Source organism: Myotis brandtii, unplaced genomic scaffold, assembly GCF_000412655.1.
Source record: "Myotis brandtii unplaced genomic scaffold, ASM41265v1 scaffold51, whole genome shotgun sequence".
Classification (NCBI taxonomy): domain Eukaryota; kingdom Metazoa; phylum Chordata; class Mammalia; order Chiroptera; family Vespertilionidae; genus Myotis; species Myotis brandtii.
The window spans coordinates 459,384-484,091 of NW_005369442.1; the positions used below are offsets into that span (position 1 = coordinate 459,384).

The window sequence follows — 24,708 nt, forward strand, 5'->3', positions numbered from 1 at the left end:
CCCCCCCCCCCCCCCCCGGTGAATTTCGTGCACCGGGCCTCTAGTATATAATAACTAACTACATTATTATAGCACATAGTACATAATGAAACACTGGATTTATATTTAATCTGTTCAATGATGTGGACAAGCAATTTACTGGTCCGAAAAGGGCCAGACAATAAGAGCTTTCATTTTCATCATGCTACTATTGGTAATGAATCAGCTATTTTTTTATATAAAGAATAACTATTTTCTTAAACCTATATCTCTTTCATGGCATAAGTACTAGATTTGGATATTAGATTTGGTTTGGTGCACATGTGAATTAAGGACAGTTCTCTAAAATCTCTAGGCCTCTGTTTCTACATTTGTAGAATGATAGAACTCTAGGCTGTGTTATCTGGAAGGCTTTATTGATCCTGAAATTTTATTTTCTGGCTAGTCCCTGGTTTACATGGAAAATGGGATCTGAGAGATTAGGGAATTTAGCCAGATTCCTGGCTAATTAAGAGCCAAAGTCAGGGCTAAAGTCTTATGTTTTTGGACTTTAATATCTACAGTTCAGGCAAGTTGACTCATAAGTAGAGACATAGAAATACTTTAAAAATCCATTATTTTTAATGTAATTTTAAACTTTACATTTGTTTCTTTTGCTAGTATTTTAACATCTGGAAATCCTTTTATATCAGTTATTTGACTTAGAAATTTTTACTTAGAATAGTTGCTTTTGGTACAGTAGTTTTTTCTTCAAATAAGATAGTTTACAGAGGAAATATTCTCGAATCTGAAAGTGATACATTGCAGTACTTACACTACATAATCCACCTCCCACCCCCCATAAAAATGATACTTTGGAAACAAAACTATTCCTTCTGATTTTCTGATTAGTCTCAGGGAATGAAGGTAGTAATAAATTTGAGGCTGTACTTTTCACATGTTTTATGTTATTTAAAATTAAAAATAAAACCTTTAGATAAAAGGTAATTTTCTTTTTTTAAATGGTATAAACATACACACACACACACACTTATAAGGTAGAAAATGAAAACCTCGATATAGTGGACTAATTTGGGTGAGAGGGGTGTTGTTAAAGGTGAAGTCATAAAGTAGGTTTTCCAAACATGTATGTTAACAAATGGACAAATTAGTTTACCTGTTTACTTATGTAGACATGTTTGTGTAATTGAAATTAAGTATGTATGAAAAGTTTAGTTTTATAGAAAAGTTTTCTATATGTATTACTGTAATTTTAAATTTATACTGAATAGGTCTAGTAAATGCGTGCCTTCACCAGTCACCGTGAGTAAACAAATGCACACAGCTGAGGCATGGCTTAGCGCAAAACTGCTGCAGAAAGTCATGCCATGTGACAACAGAACCATTACCACCCAAGATAAGGTGTGATCACGTGCTAATCATTCTCCAACATTGTTTCCGAGCGGTTACTCTTGAATTTAAATATGTAGACTGGTTGTAAACATGTAATATTTATGTCAGCAAAATTGCTACAGTGTTTTTTCTAACGTATGACCTATTTGCTAAAATTTGTTAAAAATAATGAATTAATAACAAAAAAATAACCTGTTAATTTAATTATAAGCAAATCTTGCTTAAAAGCATTTTAAAATTAATAGGGTGTTAATTTTCACATATAACATATGGACTGGAAATTTTGTTAAATCCGAAGTACATTAAATTGAGGTCTGCAAAATCACGGGTTTACTGTGCTTGGTGACTCGGGCTTATGTCATTCTTGTTCTTATATAAAACAGTATTTTTCAAACTTTGTATATTGGTGTTTTGCAAGCTAACTATGTGTACGTAACAATGGCATTTTATTGGTGCAACTTTGTGTTATAAATTCAGATTTGTGACTTAAGCCAATTAGTAAGAAGAATGAAGCCATTTTAGTGAACACAGTATGAAATTGGCAATATGGATGATTACTACACTTATACTGTTCAGTTTATTTCTTTGTTTTCATTGTATAATATCAAATTCTGATCCTCTTAGGTAATTAGTTACAGATTCAACGTTGTTTTGTTAAGCGTGTTTATCAATGTCAGTGCGTTTTAACTGGTCGGATTCTTGAAAGAGGAATAGTAAAATTGTTTTTTGATGTAGAACCACTCAAATGTGCTTGCATTCTTATAATAGACAAACATAAAACTTGTAGTGATAAAACTAGATGTTAAAAGAACATTATATTTAAGAGAGACCTTTACATCTGTTCTTACACCAGTTACTATTATGTCTTGATGAAATAATGCACTGAAGAGATGCACCTGTACCTTTATAGCATTTGATTGGTCACTCTTCATTTTACTATATTGTGCAGCTTATAAGATTTTATGTGATTAGACAAAGGAAGGCCTTGATTTTTAAACATTTCACTGCAGAATATCATTTCCTATCAATGATACATTTAAAAATGAAGTTAAGTATAAATATGGTAGATAAAGCTTTATTCCATGCTCTGCACAAAAATGAGCACACTTGACTAGCCAATGAGCACATTTTACGGTTTTTTGTTTGTTTTTGATATAGCTTAAAAAGTAAACATTTAAAAAATTCAGGCCCCAGAAAATTAGCATAGAAAATATTTCTTGTCGAAGAAGGGAAAAGTTTTGGAGTTGTTCTTATCTGAGCCTGAATCCTGGTGCTGGTACTTTACTGCACTAAAGAGCCTTTTTCCATTCTGTAAAAATGAAACTAATTGGGTGCATACCTTACTTGCAACCTACTTGTGAATTAAATAAAGTAAAAACTTGGTTCTCGAACTTAACTAGTTCCGGAATGCTGTTCGAGAAGTGATTTGTTCAAAAACTGAATCATTTTTTCCCATTGAAAATAATGGAAAGTGAATTAATTCCAGACCCCTAAGTGATTCCCTGTTTAATCTTTCTTATATACTGTACATGTCTATCTTCCCTTGGCTCTGATTTTGTCACTTAAAATTTCTGTTTTATCTCTGTAAGCAGCTCTAATACCCTTTCTGGTACATCAGAATTATCAAAATACTAGAGGCCCGATGCACTAAATTCATGCATGGGTAGGGTCCCTAGGCCTGGCCGGCGATAAGGGATGATCTGTGGGGCAACTGGCGGGGTGATTCAGTGGGTGGGCCCCCGCTGGCACCTGCCTCTGTGGAAGGCGAGACTGGTGGGGTGATTGGAGGGTGGGGCACTTGGGGGGTGGCGCAGGCCCACTCACCAGCTGGCCCCCTCCGTGGTTGCCTCCTTCTATGGGGCGATCGGGCTGTGGGGGGCGCTGGTACCTGCCTTGGCTTGCCTGGGGCCTGCAGGCTGGGGGCAGCTCATGTGTTGAGTGTCTGCCCCCTGGTGGTCAGTGCGCAACATAGCGACCGGTCGTTCGACCAGTCGTTTTCACCATTTGGTCGATTTGCATATTAGGCTTTATTATGTAGGATGACATTTTAATTTAATTATATTATAGTTTCAGAGGTGTTTTCATTTTCATCTGTGCCAGAAGGAAAGGTAGATCCTCTTGAGAACATTCTCTGCCTATATTACACTGTAGATTAATGAAACTAGATATCATGTAATTAGTTTGTCTCTTTCAGCTTTATGTACTGTATGATTGAGTTCAGTATAAGGAAGATAATCTTGATAGCTACATTAGCTGTCTGCCCTACTGATCAAATTTTTAAGCTCAGTTAAAGTTGTGCTGTGTGGAAATCCAAGTTATAAAAGATCCTCATTATGAAGCTCTACTACATCTTTTATGTATTGAAATAAAAAGTCCTACATCAAAAACTTATGGAATAATACAGTTGAATACTTTTTTCCAGTAGCATCAGAATAACATTGAATTAATTACTCATCTGTATTACTATGTATTCTGTTTCTTTAGTACATGCTTATGTATCTTTCATAAAATGTTTCTAAACAAAATGGTAACCTTCACATTTCTGATTAAGGTACATTAATCTTCTATACTAATAAAAGGATAATATGCTAATTAGGCCAGGAGACCTTCCGGACATCCTTTCGGACAAAGCCATGGTGGCGGGGCCAAGGCAGAGGTGGTTAGGGGTGATCAGGCCAGCAGGGGAAGGTAGTTGGGGGCGAGCAGGCCAGCAGGGGGGGCAGTTGGGACGAGCTGAAGCAGGCCGGCAGGGGTGTCAGTTGGGGGCAAGCATGCCGGCAGGGAAGGGCAGTTGGGGGCGATCAGGCCGGTGGGGGGGTCAGTTGGGGGAGATTAGGCTGGCAAGAGGGTCAGTTGGGGGCGATTAGGCCGGCGGGGGGAGCCATTAGGGGTGATCAGGCCAGAAGGCGAGAGAATTGGTGTTGATCAGGCCGGCAGGCAGAGTGGTTAGGGGCGATCAGGCAGGCAGGCAGGCGAGCGGTTAGGAGCCAGCGGTCCCGAATTGCGAGAGGGTTGTCCGACTGCCGGTTTAGTTCCGATTCCTGTGGGACCCAGAGGGGTCCCAGATTGGAGAGGATGCAGGCCGGGCTGAGGGACACCCTCCCATGCACGAATTTTGTGCACCGGGCCACTAGTTTGTGTATAACAATGCCTGGGCAAAACCCAGCTGGAGCCAGCAGGTCACTGTTCAATTCCGATCAGGGCACGATCCCCAGTAGGGGGTGCGCAGGAGTTAGCTGATCAGTGATTCTCTCTCATCATTGATGTTTCTATCTCTTTCTACTTCTCCCTTCCTCTCTGTAATCAGTAAATATTTATATTTTAAAATGCCTGGGCAAGGAAGTGTTTTTTATTTTATTTTATGGAAATGTAAGGAATTAAACATTTCTGGACTCCCTCTAGAGATAAATTTCTCATTTGTATGTTTTTAGAAGTATAGTAGTTGCCATTGTGAATCTCTAGTAATTAAATAATCCATTTAAAGCTAAAAAAATTTAGACTTTTCTGATCATATTTAAAATAAACTTTAAGAGATATAGTACTCCTATATGCTGCAGAGGTTTTGAAAGCAGTTGTTCTTCGAAATCCATGTTGAAAGATTATAGAAATATTTCCCCCTGGCACATAATTAGGATAAATAACCTAAATTTAATTTTTGCTACTTCTAACAGTTTGGAAAATTTACAGTCCAAATTGCAAACTCAAACAAATTTATGAGAATTGTTCTTGATTGGAATAAATTTAAAAAGATGGAGAGGGGAGAATCCAGCAATTGAGAATAGAAAGGTAATTAAGATTTTACAATGAAGTTTATGTAGCAATAAATTGTTAGAGGAATCCTGGCCTTAGACTATACACCTTTATCTGTTAGGATGTGTGAATATGAGTTGTGTGCATATATCTTTGATAGGAAGTTTATAGTGGTCATAGTTTTATAATTTAAGTTTGGGGGAAGAAATTGGAGCAATATTTATGTTAAAAGTATTTGGATTTTTCTAATGCATTCATGCTAGGTTAGTTTCCCAGCTTATTGAAGTGTATAAGTTAAATAAAACCATTCTTGGTCTTTGAGTTCATGAAATCAGTGACAAAGGCATAAAATCAGAAAGGCTTGAACTTTTAAAATAATTTTATTAAAATATAGAGAATAGATGGTAAGTGGGAGTTGACTGTGTAGTTGAAGACATTTCAAATGTCATACACTTTCTATATGGCTATTTTGTTCTTGTGAACATAAAATTATGGGACTTTACAAGCTTCACTTGAGACAAATTTATACCAATTCTTGATTTTCCAGAAGTCTTATATTTTTCCAGGGCCAGTTATCTTTCTGGAAGGCAGCATGACTCACGGGAAGGGTTTGTCTGTATGCTTTGGAATCAGACTCAAGTTTGAAAAAGTTAGTTTTGCCATTTAATCATTGCAGTCAGTGACATCACTCTGGGCCCTAGCTTTATAATATCTAACAAGAAGACAGTAGTTTTTTAAGATGAGGATTATTGTGAGGTTTAGATAAAGTAAATACCATTCAACAAATGGTACCTGCTGTTTTTAGTCATTTTAGGAACCTAACTCTGGAGATTGTGGAAGGATATAGGGTACTTCGGTGGTTCTAACTTTATAAGTTTCTCTTTTTTTTTCTTCTTTTTGATTAATCCTCACCTGACGATATTTTTCCATTGATTTTTAGAGAGAGTAGAAGGGAGAGGAAAAGACAGAGAGAAGCATTGATGTGAGAGGGACACATCGATTGGTTGCGATAGAATTGTTTATAACAAATATAGATGAAGAGAAATTCATCTAATTTGTATTAATTTTCATTACCTATTCCTACAAGTTATTTCTGTATCTAAAGCATATATACTTCTATGAAGTCCTTAACTATACTAAATGGCTTTTAACATTTTTTTTAAAAATTTAACTTACTAGATTTACCTGTTGAATTTGCAGCATTTTGTGGTAGACTATTTTCCATCTACTCATATACTTTAATGGATTGTAAATACAATTGGAGGTGTGGCAGACATGAGTTTTTCTATCTAAAAGCAAGTTATCAGAAATGTAAAACTGCTTCCCTTTTTGTGCTTTCTAATGCTTGGAATAAGTCACTGAGGAAGATACCCTGTGTGTATCAAAATAAGTATTTCTTTTTAGGCCCTTTTGGGGAATTTCTAAAAGTTTCTGTAATAGAACTGTGTTACGTGTTATAATTATAGTGGCACAAAATTTTTATTTCCATTTGTTTAGCATTTGCTACCTGATTCAGTTCCACAAGGATAAATTCAGTTGGATACTATTAAAAAATAGTACATTTAGAAGAAAACCGATAAAAATACTTAAATCTGACATCATCATTGGATGTGTTGACATAAGTTTATTAAGATTTTGTGTTTATGACAAAGCAAATTTGGGAAATCTAATTCACTGAAGTGTTTTCAGTGTGTATTGTAAGCTGATTTTATTTTAAAGTATATTGCAAAGGGTTTTAGATTTATTTCTCACTTGATATTTGGTTATTTTTAACCATTTAATTAGGTGAAAGTGAATTGATTGAATTTTTATGTTACAGGAGGTTACCTGGATCAATTGATGTTATTGGTCAGACTATAACCATCAGCCGAGTTGAAGGAAGGCGACGGGCAAATGAAAACAGCAACATACAGGTTTAGTACTTTATTATATTTTTAGCTGAAAAATTATATGCATGTTCTAATTTAATTTATTCAATCAATATATATTCATAGTGCTTTGCTATGTGTTGGGTGCACAAATAGATTTAAAATATGGAGTCAATCACCCTTTTATTACAAAAGCTGCTCTTTATAACCTTTGGGGTTGTTTTTTTTGTAAGAAATATTTTAGTAAGAAATATTTGTTATAAACATAGTATATGGCTTCATTGGACCAAAAGAGGAAAATATGGGGAAAGTCTAAAGAAGAAAATAAAATCACTAATAATTCTACCATGTAAATAATCAATCTTAACATTCTGGTACATCTCTTCCCTTGTCACAAAGCAAGATTTGAGATACTATTATATTTTTGTGTATCCTTTTTTTTTTTCTTTTGAAAGTATCATTTTCATTTTCTTATATTCTTAAAGATATAACTTAAAATCTCTTCATGATAACTTTATTATGTGGATATATCATAATTTATTTAATATGGTTTTTCTCAGGGAAAACAAATTTGTAAGCCCTTTCTTTTTTTTTTTTTGGTGAACTGAAAGGGATCTAATGAATCCTTTAAAAAATTCTATTTTGTTTTAGTTATTTTTTTGTGAGTACTTTAAAAATGTACCAAGTGTTTTGATTTTTATTATCTTTCATAAATTAATCATGTAAAATGTTCTTTTTAGCATCTTTAAAGGGGCATAAAGAGATTTCTAAAATGAAGATAGTCCTCGCTTTCCCCCACCATCAAAATGCTATAATTTCCTAAAATAAATCTCTTCTCTTCATTAAAAAAATAACATCAGTATATGCCTTACAAAAATTACTGTGCATAAATGGAGGAAAAGTTAATGAAAGGAAGGATTATATGTTTAAGCGATATGCTTTAGCTAGTAAGGATTTTAGAAGAATAAACTAAATATCCATTATGCTGCCTGTTTCTGCTGTTTCCTAAACGTGTTTGTGAGTTACAATTTCCTCAGGAGCTTGTCAAAAATCCAAATTTCTTGGTGCAAATCTCCTGTAGATTTGCTGCCTGTCCCTTACCTGTTCACACAGATCAGTATTTTGTTACCACTTTTACTTTTCAAGTATTAACCCTTGTTCTTAAAGTTAAAAGGGTCATATCAATAAGTTATTTATATATTTGGCTGCCTCTTGCACCTTGTTGATGCATACTTTACAGTCTCTTTGCAACCTGGTGATGACAGGACCTGTTACAATGAATATCTGGTTCTGCTGCCATGTTACTGTCTTTATTTTTTTTTAAAATCTTCATTGTTGAAAGTATTACAGATGTCCCCCTTTATCCCCCACTGACCTATTTCATCCCCCTTTCCTCTCCTTCCCCCCTTTGCCACCTACTGAAATATTGTCTGTGTCCATGGGTTATGCATATAAGTTCTTTGGTTAATCCCTTCCATACACATTCTCCCCCCCCCCACCCCCCGAATTCCTCATGCCATGTTACTTTCTTTTTTTGCCTTTTTTATTTTTTATTTTTATAATTTTTTTCCCTTTATTGATTAAGATATTACAAATGTGTCCTTATCCCTTCAATGTCCTCTCATACCCCCAATCCTGCCCTCGCCCCCTGTTGTCCACATCCATCGCTTATGCTTATATGCATGCATACAAGTCCTTTGGTTGATCTCTCCCCCTCACCCCCACCCTCCCCTACCTTCCCTCTGAGTTTTGAGCATCTCATCGATGCTTCTCTGTCTCTACATCTGTTTTTGTTCATTGGTTTATGTTGTTCATTATAATCCACAAATGAGTGAGAGCATGTGATATTTGTCTTTCTCTGACTGGCTTATTTCACTTAGCATAATGCTCTCCAGCTCCATCCATGCTGTTGCAAATGGTAGGAGTTCCTTCCTTTTTACATTGCCTTAATTTTTTTTTTTTTTTACATCTTTATTGATCAAAGAAGGGAGAGGGATAGAAAGATAGAAACATCAATGATGAGAGAGATTCAGTGGTCGGCTGCCTCCTACACCCCCTCTACTGGGGATCAAGCCTGCAACCCAGGCATGTGCCCTTGGCCAGAATCGAACCTGGGACCCTTCAGTCTGCAGGCCGATGCTCTATCCACTGAGCCAAACTGGCTAAGGCCCTTAATTTGAATATTTTAACTTTTGTTGGGTAACAAAGATAATCTTTATTACATTATATTTATAAAGTGCTTAATTGTTTCTTGTTTAGAATATTTTATCAATTATGTTGTATTCAGAAGTCTTTTTGTAATGATTCAGTTGTTTTTCCTGGGTTTTAAGTACGTGTGTGTGAGTGTATACTGACATCTGTGTATATACACACACATTACACAGAAAATTAGTCTCTCCTCCTCAAAATATGTGTATGTGAATAAAGCTTTTTACTTTGATTCTTATATTAAATGAAATTAACTTGAGTTTAATTGCAGATAAGAGTGTTTATTTATTTAAAAATATAAACTATGCTCTAATTTTAGGTCCTTTCTGAAAGATCTGCTACTGAAGTAGACAACAATTTTAGCAAACCACCTCCATTTTTCCCTCCAGGAGCTCCTCCCACCCATCTTCCACCTCCTCCATTTCTTCCACCTCCTCCAACTGTCAGCACTGCTCCACCTCTGATTCCACCACCAGGTAAATAGCACATAAGACATTTGGTTTTGAAAAAAAATAACAAGTAAATAACCCATGAATGATTGTGTTTTTTTTTTTGTATTTAACAATTAAAATCCTATCTAATAATAGATAAACATGGTAATTGACCGTACCTTCGCTACGCCTCCCATGGGCTAATCAGCGAGATATGCAAATTAACCACCAACAAAGATGGCGGTTAATTTGCATACATAGGTGCGAAGCGGCGGAGCAAAGACTTAAGGCGGCTCCGGCCGCAGCAGCGAAGGCTTGAAGGCGTCTCCGGCCGGAGCGAAGGCCTGGGTCCCGGGTGCTGGAGGAAAACCGGTGCCGGCAGCCAGGGGAAGGGAAGGCCTATTGCACGAATCTTTTCGTGCAACAGGCCTCTAGTATGTATATATTTGAAAGCTAGAGGCTCGGTGCATGAAAATTCATGCACACAGGGTTGGGAGGGGTCCCACAGCCCAGCCTGCGCCCTCTCACAGTCTGGGACCCTTGGGGGATGCCCACCTGCTGGCTTAGGCCTGCTCCCTGAGAACAGATGATCTAAAAGAAATAATCATATCCTTGGGTAAGGATTTTTTCAAAAGTTAATGATCGCATGAAAATTTACTGCTGGCGGGACTGAGGGGACTGGGGGACTCCAGCAGCAGACGCCCCCACCACCCCCTGACCCCCCCGGCAGGGCTGAGGGGACTGGGCGCCGCCATCTTGTGAGGGTGTGACATTCAATTAGCATATTACCATTTTATTATATAGGATAACATCTTCATTGATTGCATTACATTAAAGGTAATAGATTATGAAATTATATTGTCTTCAGTAGATTTGTACTGAAACAGATACATATGTGTCTTGCTATTTCAGCATAGCAGAGACAGTATATAAAAATTGAGAATGTACAGATACTAAAATGATCCAAAAATATTATATTCCCCAAACTAAAGTTGCTAATTATATATGTATAAGCCCATATTGAATTGTAAACAATGTTAACTTGTTTTTAAAATTTTTTTAAAGATGCTTTTAGAATTGGAATAGGTTAAAAAAATTCTATCCCATGAAGAGATTTTTGAAATGAAAATCTCAGTCTGGTTATCGTCTTTATACTGGTTTCCTTTTAGGAGACTACTTCTGGATGCCAGGTACCTGGTATTTACTTCTTTTAAATGAGACAGAAAATTAATGTAAATTTTTATTATACTTGTAGCCACTTTTGATTATTTATTAAAAACTAGATTAGTGTCAATAGAAAATATTATAAATAATCCCCAAATTTTATACTTTCAACCTTTCATCCAGTGGCCTTTATCCAGTGGCCTTTATTTTATTCCCAATAAACTTCTAATATTTACCCCCCTTAACCAAATTTAATGAAACTAACAAAATAGATTTAGATAATAGTTTTTTTCTAGGGAGAATGCCCATAATAAATGCTAAATATTAGCTATTGATCCTAATCAGAATGTAAAATACATGTTAAGATTGTAGTATATGTCAGTTTATATTTAAGAGCCACAACCACTCACTTACTTCACATTTACAAGAGAGCTGTTTTTGTTTTAAGGTGCCAGTTATGATCAGAATAAGGTAATCGTAGGCCTTTAAATGTTAGTTATCACATCAGCCCTAAAGCCAAAACACTTTTGGTTTCCTTGTCATCTCTACCTTCAAAAGGATTAAAAATTATGAAAAATTACTCTAGCTATAGAGAATCTTGTTTTCTTAAAATAAAGGAGAAAACTGGATAAGGATAGAAGTCCTTACTCCAAGCAACATTATTTCTAAAGTTCAGTTAATTCTTGTTCCAACAAGAATTTTTGTTGTGAAACATAAGCCAGAAATTGTGATTGGACCCACGATTCTTGTGTCTTTAATATGGTGAGAACTAAATAAAAAGGTAATGACTTAATGATTCATAAATGATTTGATTACATTAAATCATTCTTTGTCCTCTGAAAAAGATAAAATGTACAAATAGTTAATTGTGAACATTTGATTTAATGAGACTAAAAGATGATTAATATATATATATATATATATATTCCTTATGCTAGCTTTCTTTATAATTGTATTTAAACTTTACTAGGTACTAACTTTAGAAGGATTTTCTTATTTACTAGCTAAATAGTATATCCCATTTTATATAGTTCAATACTAGCTGTTAAGGTGAGAGAGTGGTGATATGTATTAATGATGAAAAAATAAATATCTCTGGTATAAGAATATTTAGTAGCTCTGGGAGATATTGCTGATAGGCACTGGCATTATCTGAAAGTAGGCTTTTTCATAATGATACCTTACCCCCATTTTTTGCAATACAATCTTTTTAAAGGATAAATCTTTTAATGTTCACATTATCTGTGGAATTCTGTAATAGATTATTTTTGTTACATAAACTATGTATTTCATGTTAATTTTCAAGTACATGCTTTTCATATTTTAAATACCTAGAAATACAAATATAGATAAATTCTGATACTGGTTTAAGCAATACCTAACCGTGGTATATTTGCTAGATTGAGGTGGGAGAAGATGCCAATTCATACAAAAAAACAAATATTTGTATGTGGAGGCTAACTGAAATACCTCTCATTTTTGTGAGCTGTTGAAGAGAGTATGTTTACCCACAGTGCTAATCACAGATGTCTTGTGTGTATTTGAAATTTTCCAAATATATTAGCTAATTGAGTTCAAATATATTTATGCAACTGTAACATGGGGATTTTCAGATTTATAGTTGGTACAGTCACACAGGCACTTACCAATCAGAATGGCCACTGGCTTTAAATAACACTATAGCTGCATAGATACATACCAGCTGAATGTAGGTTTTGATTAAAGACACATTTTGACATCATTTACCAAAGAACCACATGATTACAGTATGCTCTATTGACTTTGCCGTCATTTATATCACCTTAAGAACCATATGCAACTAGCCTGACAGGTATGGCTCAGTGGTTGAACATCACCCCATGTACCAAGAAGTAACCAATTAAATTACTGGTTAGGACACATGTCCAGGTTGTGGGCTGGATCCCCAGTAGAGGATGTACAGCCAATTAATGTTTCTCTCTCATCAGTGTTTCTCTAAAAACAAAGCAAAACAAAAAACAATCATATGCAGCTAATGAAAGAAAGCTCTGTGGCTCAGGAGTCCTTTGTAAGCATTGCCTTAATACAGTGGTTCTCAATCTTCCTAATGCCGCGACTCTATCATACAATTCCTCATGTTGTGGTGACCCCCAATTTCATTGTTACAAATTGAACATAATTAAAGCATAGTGATTAATCACAAAAACAATATGTAATTATGTATGTGTTTTCTGATGGTCTTAGGCGACCCCTGTGAAAGGGTCGTTCGACCCCCAAAGGGGTCGAGACCCACAGGTTGAGAACCGCTGCCTTAATAGGTAAGCTCTATTTTTCTAGTAGAAACCCTAGGTTTTCTTTGTGCTTAGCTGAGAAATACTAAAAGGAAAAAAAATTCTTTTGAGAATTTAAACATATTTTAATTTTGCCTTTGTTAGCTTTCAAATGCATAAGTTTTTAAAACTATAGTCCTATATATGATGGGACAAATAAGTAATGATATATTCAGCCCATAGTTTTGGGTGTTAACCAGTTCTTTCATAAATAGATTTGCCTAGGATAATCCTACTTTATACCTTTTATCCTTGAATGATTATTATTCACTCACAAGTGCCCTATTTTGGAGGATAAAATTTGTAGTCAACTCTATAGTTTCATAGCATAAGTAGATAGTACTCCTTAGCAATGAAGAGGTGTGGTAGACAGTGCTCATTCAAGGAACATTTACTATCAGATAGTTAACAGGAGAGGAGAGGTATGTTGCCTCCTCTTCTCCTCAAACACACATCTACAAACATACATGAAACCTTAGAAACAGAGAGAACAAAGTATTTCTGGCCACAATAGATTAGTATGAAAAGTAGAGGAAACTTTGTATTAGAGAGCAGAATAAACATTTAGGGGACATGTGTTCCTAAATTAATGTTGAGACTTTTGGAATTTTTAAAAGGGAAAATATTTAATCTGGTTTCTTGTTGCCATACTAACAGCTTGAAAACAAAATGATTGTTCAAGATCTTCCTTAATTTTCAGAAAATCTATTTTCATTTTCTAGTGAACCAGATCTATTGTGTTAGTGTGATTTCATGCATTGGTTGAGTAATAATACAAATAATAGCTAATACTTATTGAATGCTTACTATTGAAAACATTGTTTTGAGCATACTTCTTGTATTAACTCAATTTTATTCTTGATAGCATCTGAAATAAATATTCTAATTTTACAGATAAGGAAACTCTGGGGCTCAAGTTGTTTAAGTAATAGCTATAAAAGTAGCAGAACCAGAATTCTAATCCAGACAATTTGGCTTGAAAGCCTATTTTATTAACAATGTTGAAGTGAATCATTACCTGTGTCAAGAAGACTATATTATTGAATTATGTGTACTCATCCCAATAAAATGTCTTAAAAGCCTTTTCTTTCTTTTTAAGTATTTCCTTGATGTTGAAGTACATGCATATATACATATCTGTGGGTAAGGAAGGTTGTGAAGAATAGGAATCAGAATTTTTTTTAAAATTCCAGTACACTGAGGTATTCCTATTTGCCTGATTTGTGTTAAGAAGTCTGTTTACTGAATAAACTAGTCTGAAATACTCGTTTATTACAAGAAAATTTGTAAAATTGGAAGGCTTGATGTTACCGAGTAGTTGATTTTTATTTTTTTGATTGTGGTAAAATATATATAACAAAATATTTATGATTTTAACCATTTTGTAAATGTATAATTCAGTGACATTAAATACATTCACAACGTTGTGTAACCATCACTAGGATCTGCATTTAAAACTTTTTCATCATCTATAACAAAAACTATGTACTCATTAAACAAAAACCCCTTCCTGCTTACCCCAACCAGCCCCTGGCTGCCTCTTTTTTTTCTTTCTTTCTTAGGAATTTGCCTATTCTAGGTACCTCATATAAGTGGAATCATTCAGTATTTGTTTGTCTGGCTTACTTGTTTTTAAAATAAACTTAATGATTTTAAACATACTTTTAATAACTATGTTCAACCTATTACATTTAATGGTAGACTTTTAATGTAGGCCTTTAAATGTTAACTTATTTTAGTGTCATTTTTTATCTTCATTTTTTAATAATGGAGTTTATTGACACAAGGCATATATGGTATAATTCATTTCTTGTTACATCAGTCAATATTAAGGCTCATGTGACTGTGGTTTTGTATGTCTTGGGAACAGTTGAAATCTAGCTCAGGAGTAGAATTCTACATTGAAGAAGGCTATTTGTTTAACTGAAATGTAGCCCAATAGTCTGGACCCCAGACAAGTCATCCCTGCTCTTAAAGCCAGATAAAAGATTTAGCTATTTACCTAGATTTCAATATGTATAAGCTTCTGCATTTTAAAAGGAATTAAGTATTCAGTGTCTTTTATTACTTGTCTAGTACTTCAATTGATATGAACTTGAAAATCTTGTTTATTCCTTAAATATCTTAATCTGGGGTTAGTGATGACACATGGGGTTTGGAAGAAAAGCAGCTTACATCTGGAGTCTTCTGCATTTCCACCAAGGCCTACCAGTATTCTGGTAACTTTGTTACTTTAAGTTTTAGATTATTTTTCTGTTAGCAGTATGTAGCACAGTGACTCTCAGTCCTTGTGGTCACAGACTCCTTTACATTTTTAAAAATTACTGCAGACCCCAAAGAGCTTTTATTTGTGTTAACATCTATTTTTTGTATTAGATATTAACTGAGGAATGAAAATATTATACTTAAAATATTTATTTTTAAAAATAGAATATACCTATTATGTATTAATATTAAGAATATATTTTCTTGAAAAGTAATTATTTTTCCAGAACAACAAAAAATATTTAGTGCAAATAGTGGCATTGTTTTATACTTTTGCAGTCTCTTTACTGTGTGGCTTAATAGAAAACTGGATTCTCCTGTTTGTTCCTGCATTGAATCTATTGTGATTTCACATGTCACATAGCCTCTGGAAAATGTCATTGTACACCTGTAAGAGAATGAGGGTGAAAATGGCAAATGTTATCTTAGTATTTTTATGAAAGTAGTTTTGGCCTTGCAAATTCCTTGAAGGGACTTAGCAACCCCCAGGAATCTCCAGGTTACGCTTTGAGAACTGCTGCTTTGGCAGAAGATTGGCCTATATTGGATGAATATTATTAGCACCTTTGAGGAAGTACAGTTTTGTCCCTTTAATTAATAAGCTATTTCATGGATATAACATTAATTAAGCTGTTATAGTTCCATGAAGGTTTTTGGTTTTACACAGCAAATTTGCTTATTAATTGATGCCATTTGCCAAAAATGTAAGCATTTCAATAATGTCTTTTATAGAAGTACTTGGCAAAAAGAATTCTTTGAAGTTTTTGAGAGCTATACTCATTTTCTCTTATGTTTTGTTTTTCTATGTTAAAGAAACTTAACAGTCTGTTGTGTTTTTAATATACTGAAAATAGGGACTAATGCTAATTACCTATAATAAGTAGTATATTCTGGCACAATTAAAAATTAACTTAAATGTAAGTTTAATAGAATTAAAAGCTTCTTCTGAATGGTGATATTTAGGATGTCTTCTAAAAATGTCTTCTTTGTCCATGGATGCTGCCTTTATAATTGTTTTATTTTAATAACATAGATGCTGCATTTGATATAATTTATTTTAATATTTGCCTCTTGTTTGTTTGATTCTTCCAATCATTTTGTGATTATATATGAGCTAATAGAGATCAGTTCCTTTACAAGATTTTTTGTAAAAATATTGAAGTTTCTATCAGAGATGTTTTTGTTTAACAGAATTTTAATTTTTTGTAGCCTGTAGATTATTTTATAAACTGCGAGATAAAGAGATCTTAATAAGGATTAAACAGTTCATTTCATTTATAGTTAGCATAAATCACCTTATTTACCTCTTAGGTGTAAAAGTATTCTGGTAACTTTGTTACTTTAAGTTTTATAACCATAGCACCTTTTAACACATTTTTTTCTTTAAAATTATTTCCATTGTTTGTATCTTACAATTAATTGTTTCACCTTAATTATTAAAAAATAGTTTTACAGTATTCTATATCCTATACTTGTTTTAAAAAGAGTAAATGATAGATGGTATATGTGTGTATATAATTTTAAGAATACTGGTACATAGAAAATAGCATGTATGGAAGGTGATATTTAATGATTTTATAAATCTTGACTTTATACTCAATTTCTATGTAGAGATTTATGTATGAGCTTGATGAATTTGAAGTAGAAATCATTTGAGACTTAAGGGAAGTAATCAGGTTTTTTATTCGTAACATAATAGTGCTGTTGAAATTTGGAAATTATCTGAGAAATAGGAACTAGAAATTTGAAGTTACCAGTGAGAACCTATCACATAATTCAGACATGCCATGTTTTTTTTTTAAATTTGAACTTAATAGAGAAATGATAGGTAGTTATTATACTTATTGGTTAGCTATTGCTGCATAATAAATTACTCCAGAACGTAGTGGCTTAAAATAACGATATATTTATTATTGAACAGCCTTTTTGGTGTTAGGAATGCAGGGACAGCTTAGCTGGGTCCTCTCTTCAAGGTCTCTTACAGACTTTGAGATGGTCATTTGATAGGCTTGATTGAGAAAGGATTCATCTCCAAGCTCACTAACCTCTTTGTTGAAAAGATTTATTTTCTCTCCAATGTGGCAGCTTGTTTCATCAAAGCATGAATGCCCAGAAGTCATTAGAGGATACCAGCAAAATGGAAGTCACAGTCTTTTGAAATGTAATCATGGAAGTGACATCCCCTTATTTTTGCTGTATTTTGTTAGAAACAAGTTATTGTATCCAACCAGGACTCAAGGGGAGGATATAAACACCACAGGTATAAAAAGACATAAATACCAGGAGGCACAGGGATCATTGGAAGCCATGTCCCGTAACTCTTGCCTTAGTTTTATTTATATATATATATGCATGCCTAAGAGACCATTATGACCAAATCTATATATATAAAAGCCTAAGTGACCATTATGACCAAACGACTGGAACGACCATTCGACCAGTTGCTATGATGCGCACTGACCACCAGGGGGCAGACGCTCAACGCAGGAACTGCCCCTTGGTGGTCAGTGCGCTCCCACAGCCAACCTCCGTGGGTAGCATCTGGCGACCATTCCTTCTGCGCCTGGCCTGGCGACCTCGCCTCCTCTCCTGACCCTGCCGGGGACTTTGGGCCCTGGGCTGGGACGGGGAACCTATGGTGGGTGGCAGTGGACATGGCCCCTTTCCTAGGGCGGCCGAGGGCCAGCTCCCTCCTCGGGGCCGGCGGCTGACCTCCCTCACCCTATCCCTCCCCCCTGGCTGGCAGTCCCCGATCAGATTGGCCCTGATTGGCCCTGATCTCCAGTCACGCCTAGGGATCCCACCCATGCACGAATTTGTGCACCGGGCCTATAGTACAAAATAATCATGAGCAACATTGAGAATGAGTTCATAGATATTTTTTATTAGTTTTTTTTCTGCTATTGTTGAATGTGAAGCCTCTTAATTTTGTGAGAATTTTAAAAAATTATTTTAGTATGTTTTGCAGGTATGCTGTCTTTGTATTTCTTTGCTTTAGTTTTTCAGTCACCCAAGTAGGATTTCAGGTCCCCCTACACGCACACTTTACATTTAAGAGTGTGTGTTACATACCAGAAAAATTAAATTCTCTCCTTTTTCTTTTGAGGTTGCAGATAGATAGGCTGTCATACAGCTGTACTGTTTTACTTCAAAGTGTCATACACTTTGTTCATTTCATAAAAATTTGGAATGGAATTTATTTTGCCTGTATTGAATATTGAAGTATTCAGTAGTGCAAATGAGAAGTTTAGAATATAATCCAGTGTTTCTCACAGTATGGTTTTTGGTCAGCGACATCATCATCTCCCCTTTGTTAGGAATGCAAATTCTCTGGCTCCACTCCAGACTTCTGAATTTTGGGGAGAGACTCGGCAAGTTGTTGTTTTAACAAACTCCAGGAGGTTCTTATGGTTGCTGAAGTTCCAAAACTACTAATCTGTTCAGGTCCTTAGAATTTGGATACTACTTTTTTAAAAGCTTTTGGCCAGTACTAGAAATCTTTTATTACTGTTATAAAACGGTTATAAAACATTTATTTCCAGGAAAATAAACATTTTCTCCTACTCATTTTACAGATAAAGGATACAGAAAAGAAACACAGTGCTTGCCTTGTGTATTTCAATTCTGTTGGCTAGGCAGCACATGTGTTGGTCAATAAGGTGGGAGTGTTGAGGGAGAGCATGGGATTTTGAGATTAAATTTTTCTCTCCTTACACTATTTCTCTTTGGTTAACAAAAGTCAAATGCTAAAGAGCGATTTGTAGATGAGGATTATGTTGGCCTAACATAATATCAATTGTTAAACTTTCTTAGTTGCATTGAAAATACATTTGATAATTGTCAAAGAATTGATTGTATAGTGTTTACTCAACTTTATAGTTACGTTTCAGTGAACATTTACCAATAAAGAGCTGCATTGAAATATCTTAGGTAGAATAGAGGCCTTGTAAAAAGGTCCCTTTCTAGCTGTCATGCCAACTTTTTGAGGTGTAGATACTGATTGGAAAGGCATCTATATAGACAGCATGATTTTTCTTTGTGTTCTTAATTCCTTCCAGTTGATTTTTTTTAAAAAAAGTCTGTGCTATGATACTATTGTAGTAAGATTCAAATTAACAATTTGATTATGTGTCTTTTATCACTGTTTTGTGAAAGTTTGACAACTTAAATATCTTTGAGGACTAAATTTTGAGAGGGCTGATTAGTAATTTCTTGGTTATTTTGCATAAATTCACATTTTAGTTAGCTGTAGTGAATGTGAGCATTAGCTGAAATGATGCATTCTGCTCATGTGTTCATTTAGGTAAAGTTGTTAAGATTACAGAGTGGATTGCTGAATTTGATATAGTTCTTTGTCTTATACATCCAAGAATATAGTCAGGTGTTTAAATGTAAAAATTAGGTTACATAGTGAAGTTCAATAGTGCTAGACAAAAACCTATACTGTTCTTAAAATCAGGTAATAGTGGATATTAAGAATATTGAATATGCTCTGCTTTTCTTACTTTTTCCATTCAGTTAGGTGTTTGGGATTCTGCTGGCTTGTATTGTTTGCTGGATTCTTTCAGCTTAGTAATTTAGAAAGCAGCAAGATAACCATAGAGATGGATGAGAATCGCCATTAAGTGTAGATCAGTTTATGTAGACTTATGGAGGCATAATGATTTTTGAAAGATGATAGCTGCTTTACATATCTTTTTCAGTCCTGTTGGTTTTATAAGTTTATCATACCCTTTATTTCATGGTGGTTAAATCAGGTGGTCATTCTCCATTTTAAGGCTACTTGCTGCCTTAAGATCTTTTTATATAAACCTATTCTGATAAAACTTAGAGAAAATTTTAAAATGAATTATTAGCAGATTTTCCATTGACAAGAAAACATTTGAAAGTGATTCTGTTTTCATTATTTTTCCCCATGCATTCAGTTAATGAAATAATTATTTTCCCTCTTTGGACTAATTTTGATACAGTTAAGATAGGATTTAGTAAACTGTTTTGGCTCTGTTGAAGTTACTTATAGTATAAAATTTTTATGAAATAATTTTTTTCTATTTTCCTACTTAGTAATGCTATTTTTCTTCAAACAAAAAGTAGTTACAGTGTGCATGCCGCATAAGTTTTACGTTAGAATTTAAGGGCACATTTGACTAGGATAAACTTAGAATGTCTGTACATAGTTGAAAATTTCTTAAAGTTAATACAGTAATTTATGCAAATGAATGAGAGTCACTCAAATTAATATTTTCTGACTCCTGCAGAAGTAAATTGTCTACATTAACATGCCCTGTGGGTGTATATATATATGAATTGGCTATCCCCCTTTCTCTACTCCCACAAATCAAGGGAAATAACCTTCCCCCCTCCTTTCAACAACAGTGAAAACAATACAGATCATCACTTGAATGTCCCACAAAGCTTTCCTAAGTGAATACTCATCATCTTCAGAGTTACCTTGCAGTATATACAGCATTAAAGAGCCCATTGATCAATTTCCCTATTAAAATGTTAAAATAACAAGATCAGATGTTGATGATCGAACTTAGTGTTATTTTCATAGAGTTGGATATTTGTGTGCTCTTTTTTAACTGGTGTCTAACTTTGTGATTACAACTTGTGGGGGAAACCTGTTATCAAGTTGTTAGACTGGGTTTTTCATCAGGAAGTCAGATGTTGTACTCGAATTGTTGGTCCTCTGCAAGAAAACAGAATGCTTCTCTTGAGTGAATAAGCCAGGATAATGAGGCGAGGGGTTTTATTTCAAAGGTGTTTTTTGGTGATGGCATAAATACATTACAGATTATAAAATCCAATTACTATATTAAATTTCATCACTTGTTTTTTAGGTATTCCAATAACTGTACCACCTCCAGGTAAAACTTTTTCCATGTTTTCTCCATCATTGTTAATAAACATGAAATTTCAAGCCTATAGTTACAGGAGGGACAGTGTTGATACGATTAGAATATGGAATAGGCTATTGGGATTTCAAGGTCCTATTTTCAGCTCTGCCTTTGCTTCATTCCAGTTTTGATTAAGATAGTTTTCTTATACCTGTCTTACCCATCTCTGTAGAAATAGAGATTCTGAGAAAATTCTCACCATGTCAATTGGTTGAAGAAAACTGAGTATAGGATAAAAAAAATAAAATTTTTATTTAAAATACCAAGGAATTCTTTATATGATAAAGTGCAAGAGACAAGAAAGATCATTTATCTTGACATAATTATTGTTTCTGATTTTTTTTCCACCCTGCTGGCATAACTCAATATTATGAGAATATATGTTCTGACCCACACTATTAGGTAGATTGATAACTGGACAGAAGGTTGTTCTCTGAGTGGTTAAATTGTTCATTGTTATAATGGTATGATCAATAGTTATATGTGGCCCAGTGTTATTTTAAAAAAAAAATTAGGGTTTTTTGGTAGTGTGATACAAATGTGGCAGCAAGTGTGTTAACTTAGTTCAGCATTAAAAGCCAAGGAGCATAAAGAGAATGAGAAGTGACAGTTCTTGGAAGGGTGGGTCTAAAATCAAAATGACCTTGATAAACAGAAACTGTGGAGTTTAGATAGCATAGGTGAGTATACATATTTAGATGTGAGATAGTCATTGATTGTCTATGAATGTGGCTGAAAAAGACTTACCAGGAAACGTTATAAAGGAATCATTGGTGTGTCTTTTTAGTTTAAAAAGAAATGTGATTTTAAAACTGTATAAAGCAGGATTGTGGACTCTTGAGTACTAATGTGGTAATTCCTAAACTGTATACTTCTAAGATGTTCAGTAGAGGATTTATAAATCCCAAAACTGGATACAGGGAAGATGAGCATGGTGAATTTGAAACAGCTTGTAAAAGGGCCAAAACTGATTTAATTGGACTTTTGAGAAGGGTTAAGAGAACTGGGATTCATTTTTACTTAGAATATTAAAAAGGAGGTCTAGTGGAAATGTTTTTAATATGCAGAAGGTTTTAGAGAATATGACAATGGATTGTTTCTTGTCCTCATTCAAGATAGCATATGTATTGCAGTGTGAGAAATTTAAATAATATACTTTAATGCATTTCCCAGTAGTGACAGTTATTATTAAAACTAGGAAGCAATTGGTATCATAAGTTGTAGAATCTTAAAGTCTTTGTTGGGATTCTTTTTGCCTATTTGAATTGGAAAGTGTAGAATAGATTAACTGTTTAAGGTCCCATTTAGCCACATTCCATGGTATTACATTTAGGTATTGTGAATTATTGAGAATGCAGACCTCATAATATCAAGGTGCAAATTATTTTCTTTCCAGACTAATGCAAAACTATAATTACGTGCCTTTCTTTGTAAAATAGTTCTTAGGGTTGTGCTATTAAAACATATTTTATGATGGATATTCTCAGCCTTAAGCAGTTATTATATTTACTGGTAAGATTTTATTTATATATTATACATTTTAAGGAAATTTCTACACAACTAAAATTCAAAAAATTTTTTAAAAGAGGTAAATGTTATTTTATTTGCTTTTCTACTAAAATATTTCAAGTATAAGATATCTGGTGGCAACACTACTGTTTTATATATGGAAAAGGTAAGGCATTGAAATTAACTTTCTCATACTCACAAAATGGGCTGTGTGTGGTGCTGAAAATAAGACCGAGTGTCCTGACTCCCAATTTGTGCTCTATGTATTAGACAAGACTGTTCATTTAAAGTTTTATTACTCTAATACCTGTTTATAAGTTTAAGCTCCATTTTTTTCTGTCCATTATAACATAGAGAAGCATGTTATGTCCCTAGGAAAATTTAGTGATATGTAGCAACTTTGTTTCTCTCTTGCCATTAAATATATATTCTCTTAACTTTTTTTTCTTATGATTGAATGTTTCAGGTTTTCCTCCTCCACCAGGTGCTCCACCTCCATCTCTTATACCAACAATAGAAAGGTAAATAATTGTGTATACTGTAAAATTTTTATCATTGATAGGCTTTTGACAGAAGAATCATACATATTTTGGTAATATTTTCAAAGATTTAATTTTATAAATAGTAGTACCTGCCTTTTAGTGAGTATGTCTAGATCTATGTTAGCTACTTTGATATAAGACTTTGGACCAATAACAAAACACAAAGAAAACTAAATGATAGTATTTTGAAATACCTTCCCTTGATTTATGACACACTGATTAAAGAAACTCCGAAATTGATTTTTAAAAATTGACTATAGTCAATTTTGTGGAAAATACAAAAAGATGACTGGTAATCATGAATAAAGCATGTCTGTTTTAGGATTAGGTAAGGACAACTATTATCAGGAACCATAATAAAGAAAAGCTGCCTTATTCCTTGCTACCCTGCTGCAACTCAGCTTCCACAATGGAAGATTTGATCTATTCTGCATAGGAAAAGCCTTATTTTTATACTCTGCATTTATGATTTTTGTTAGTTAGAATGCTGTACTAAATATTTACCTCATGGATGGCAATATGGTGTTTAACAACAGAGGCTTTGGAATAAAAAAGAACTGGTTCACATTTTGCCTTCATAATTTACCAGCTTTGTGTTGCTAGGCAAAGTTTATGACTACTCTTTGAGACTTAGTTTCTTCTTTTACCAAGTGGGATTGATAGAATTGTGAAGATTAAAACAGCTAGTGAATTTAAAGCATCAACATAATTCTTGATAGATAGAAATCACTAATGGTGGCTATAATTATTTCTGCTTACTTGGCAAATAAACTCTACAAAATTAGTGTATTTCTGAAAAAGTGATTTAAATGATATAAGAAGACAAAAATTGTGAGAACCATATTATATCAATAGCATCAAAACCATGCATATGGTTTTCAAAGAAAATGATAAAACTCAGTGAAGTGTGACTTGTGAGAACATAGAGATTTAATTTTATTAGTAAGTCCTTCTTAAATATATATTTGTTTTCTCAATCAAAATGTTAAGTATTATTTGTTGATCCTGTCAGTGGAGCTGAATTTCTAATTGATAACAATTAGTCCAACTTTTTTAAGACTAAATTTTTAAAAAGTACTCCCTCTGTTCCATAATAATAGTACCAGTTGATGAATGTAATTTGTCCCATAATAATAGTAGCAAAAGAAAATAAATATAGAACGCAAGATTTATTATCAAAAAACCAGATTAAATTAAACAATAAATTAGAAATAGTACTCCTAGTTTTTATTTTGAGTGTTCAGATAGTTTCTGGATTTTTCAGTAATTTCGTTACTGCATTTTAAACTTGTAGGTAGGATCCTTGGCTGCGAAGCTTTGCTTTCCCGATATGCGTGAGCTTAAAATTATTGGAGCCGTCGTTCTTCATTGCTTCCAGCATAACTTGTTGA

General features: G+C 34.0%; 1 protein-coding gene across 1 annotated transcript in view; it reads left to right on the forward strand.

Annotated features, from left to right (window-relative positions):
* The window catches only part of FIP1L1 (factor interacting with PAPOLA and CPSF1), an 87,824-nt gene that overhangs the window by 41,831 nt on the left and 21,285 nt on the right, over positions 1-24,708 (forward strand). The window contains exons 13-16 of the mRNA XM_014548458.1: positions 6,941-7,034; positions 9,517-9,673; positions 21,210-21,236; positions 23,242-23,296. Coding sequence (XP_014403944.1) covers positions 6,941-7,034; positions 9,517-9,673; positions 21,210-21,236; positions 23,242-23,296 — 333 coding nt within the window. The remainder of the gene's footprint in view (positions 1-6,940; positions 7,035-9,516; positions 9,674-21,209; positions 21,237-23,241; positions 23,297-24,708) is intronic.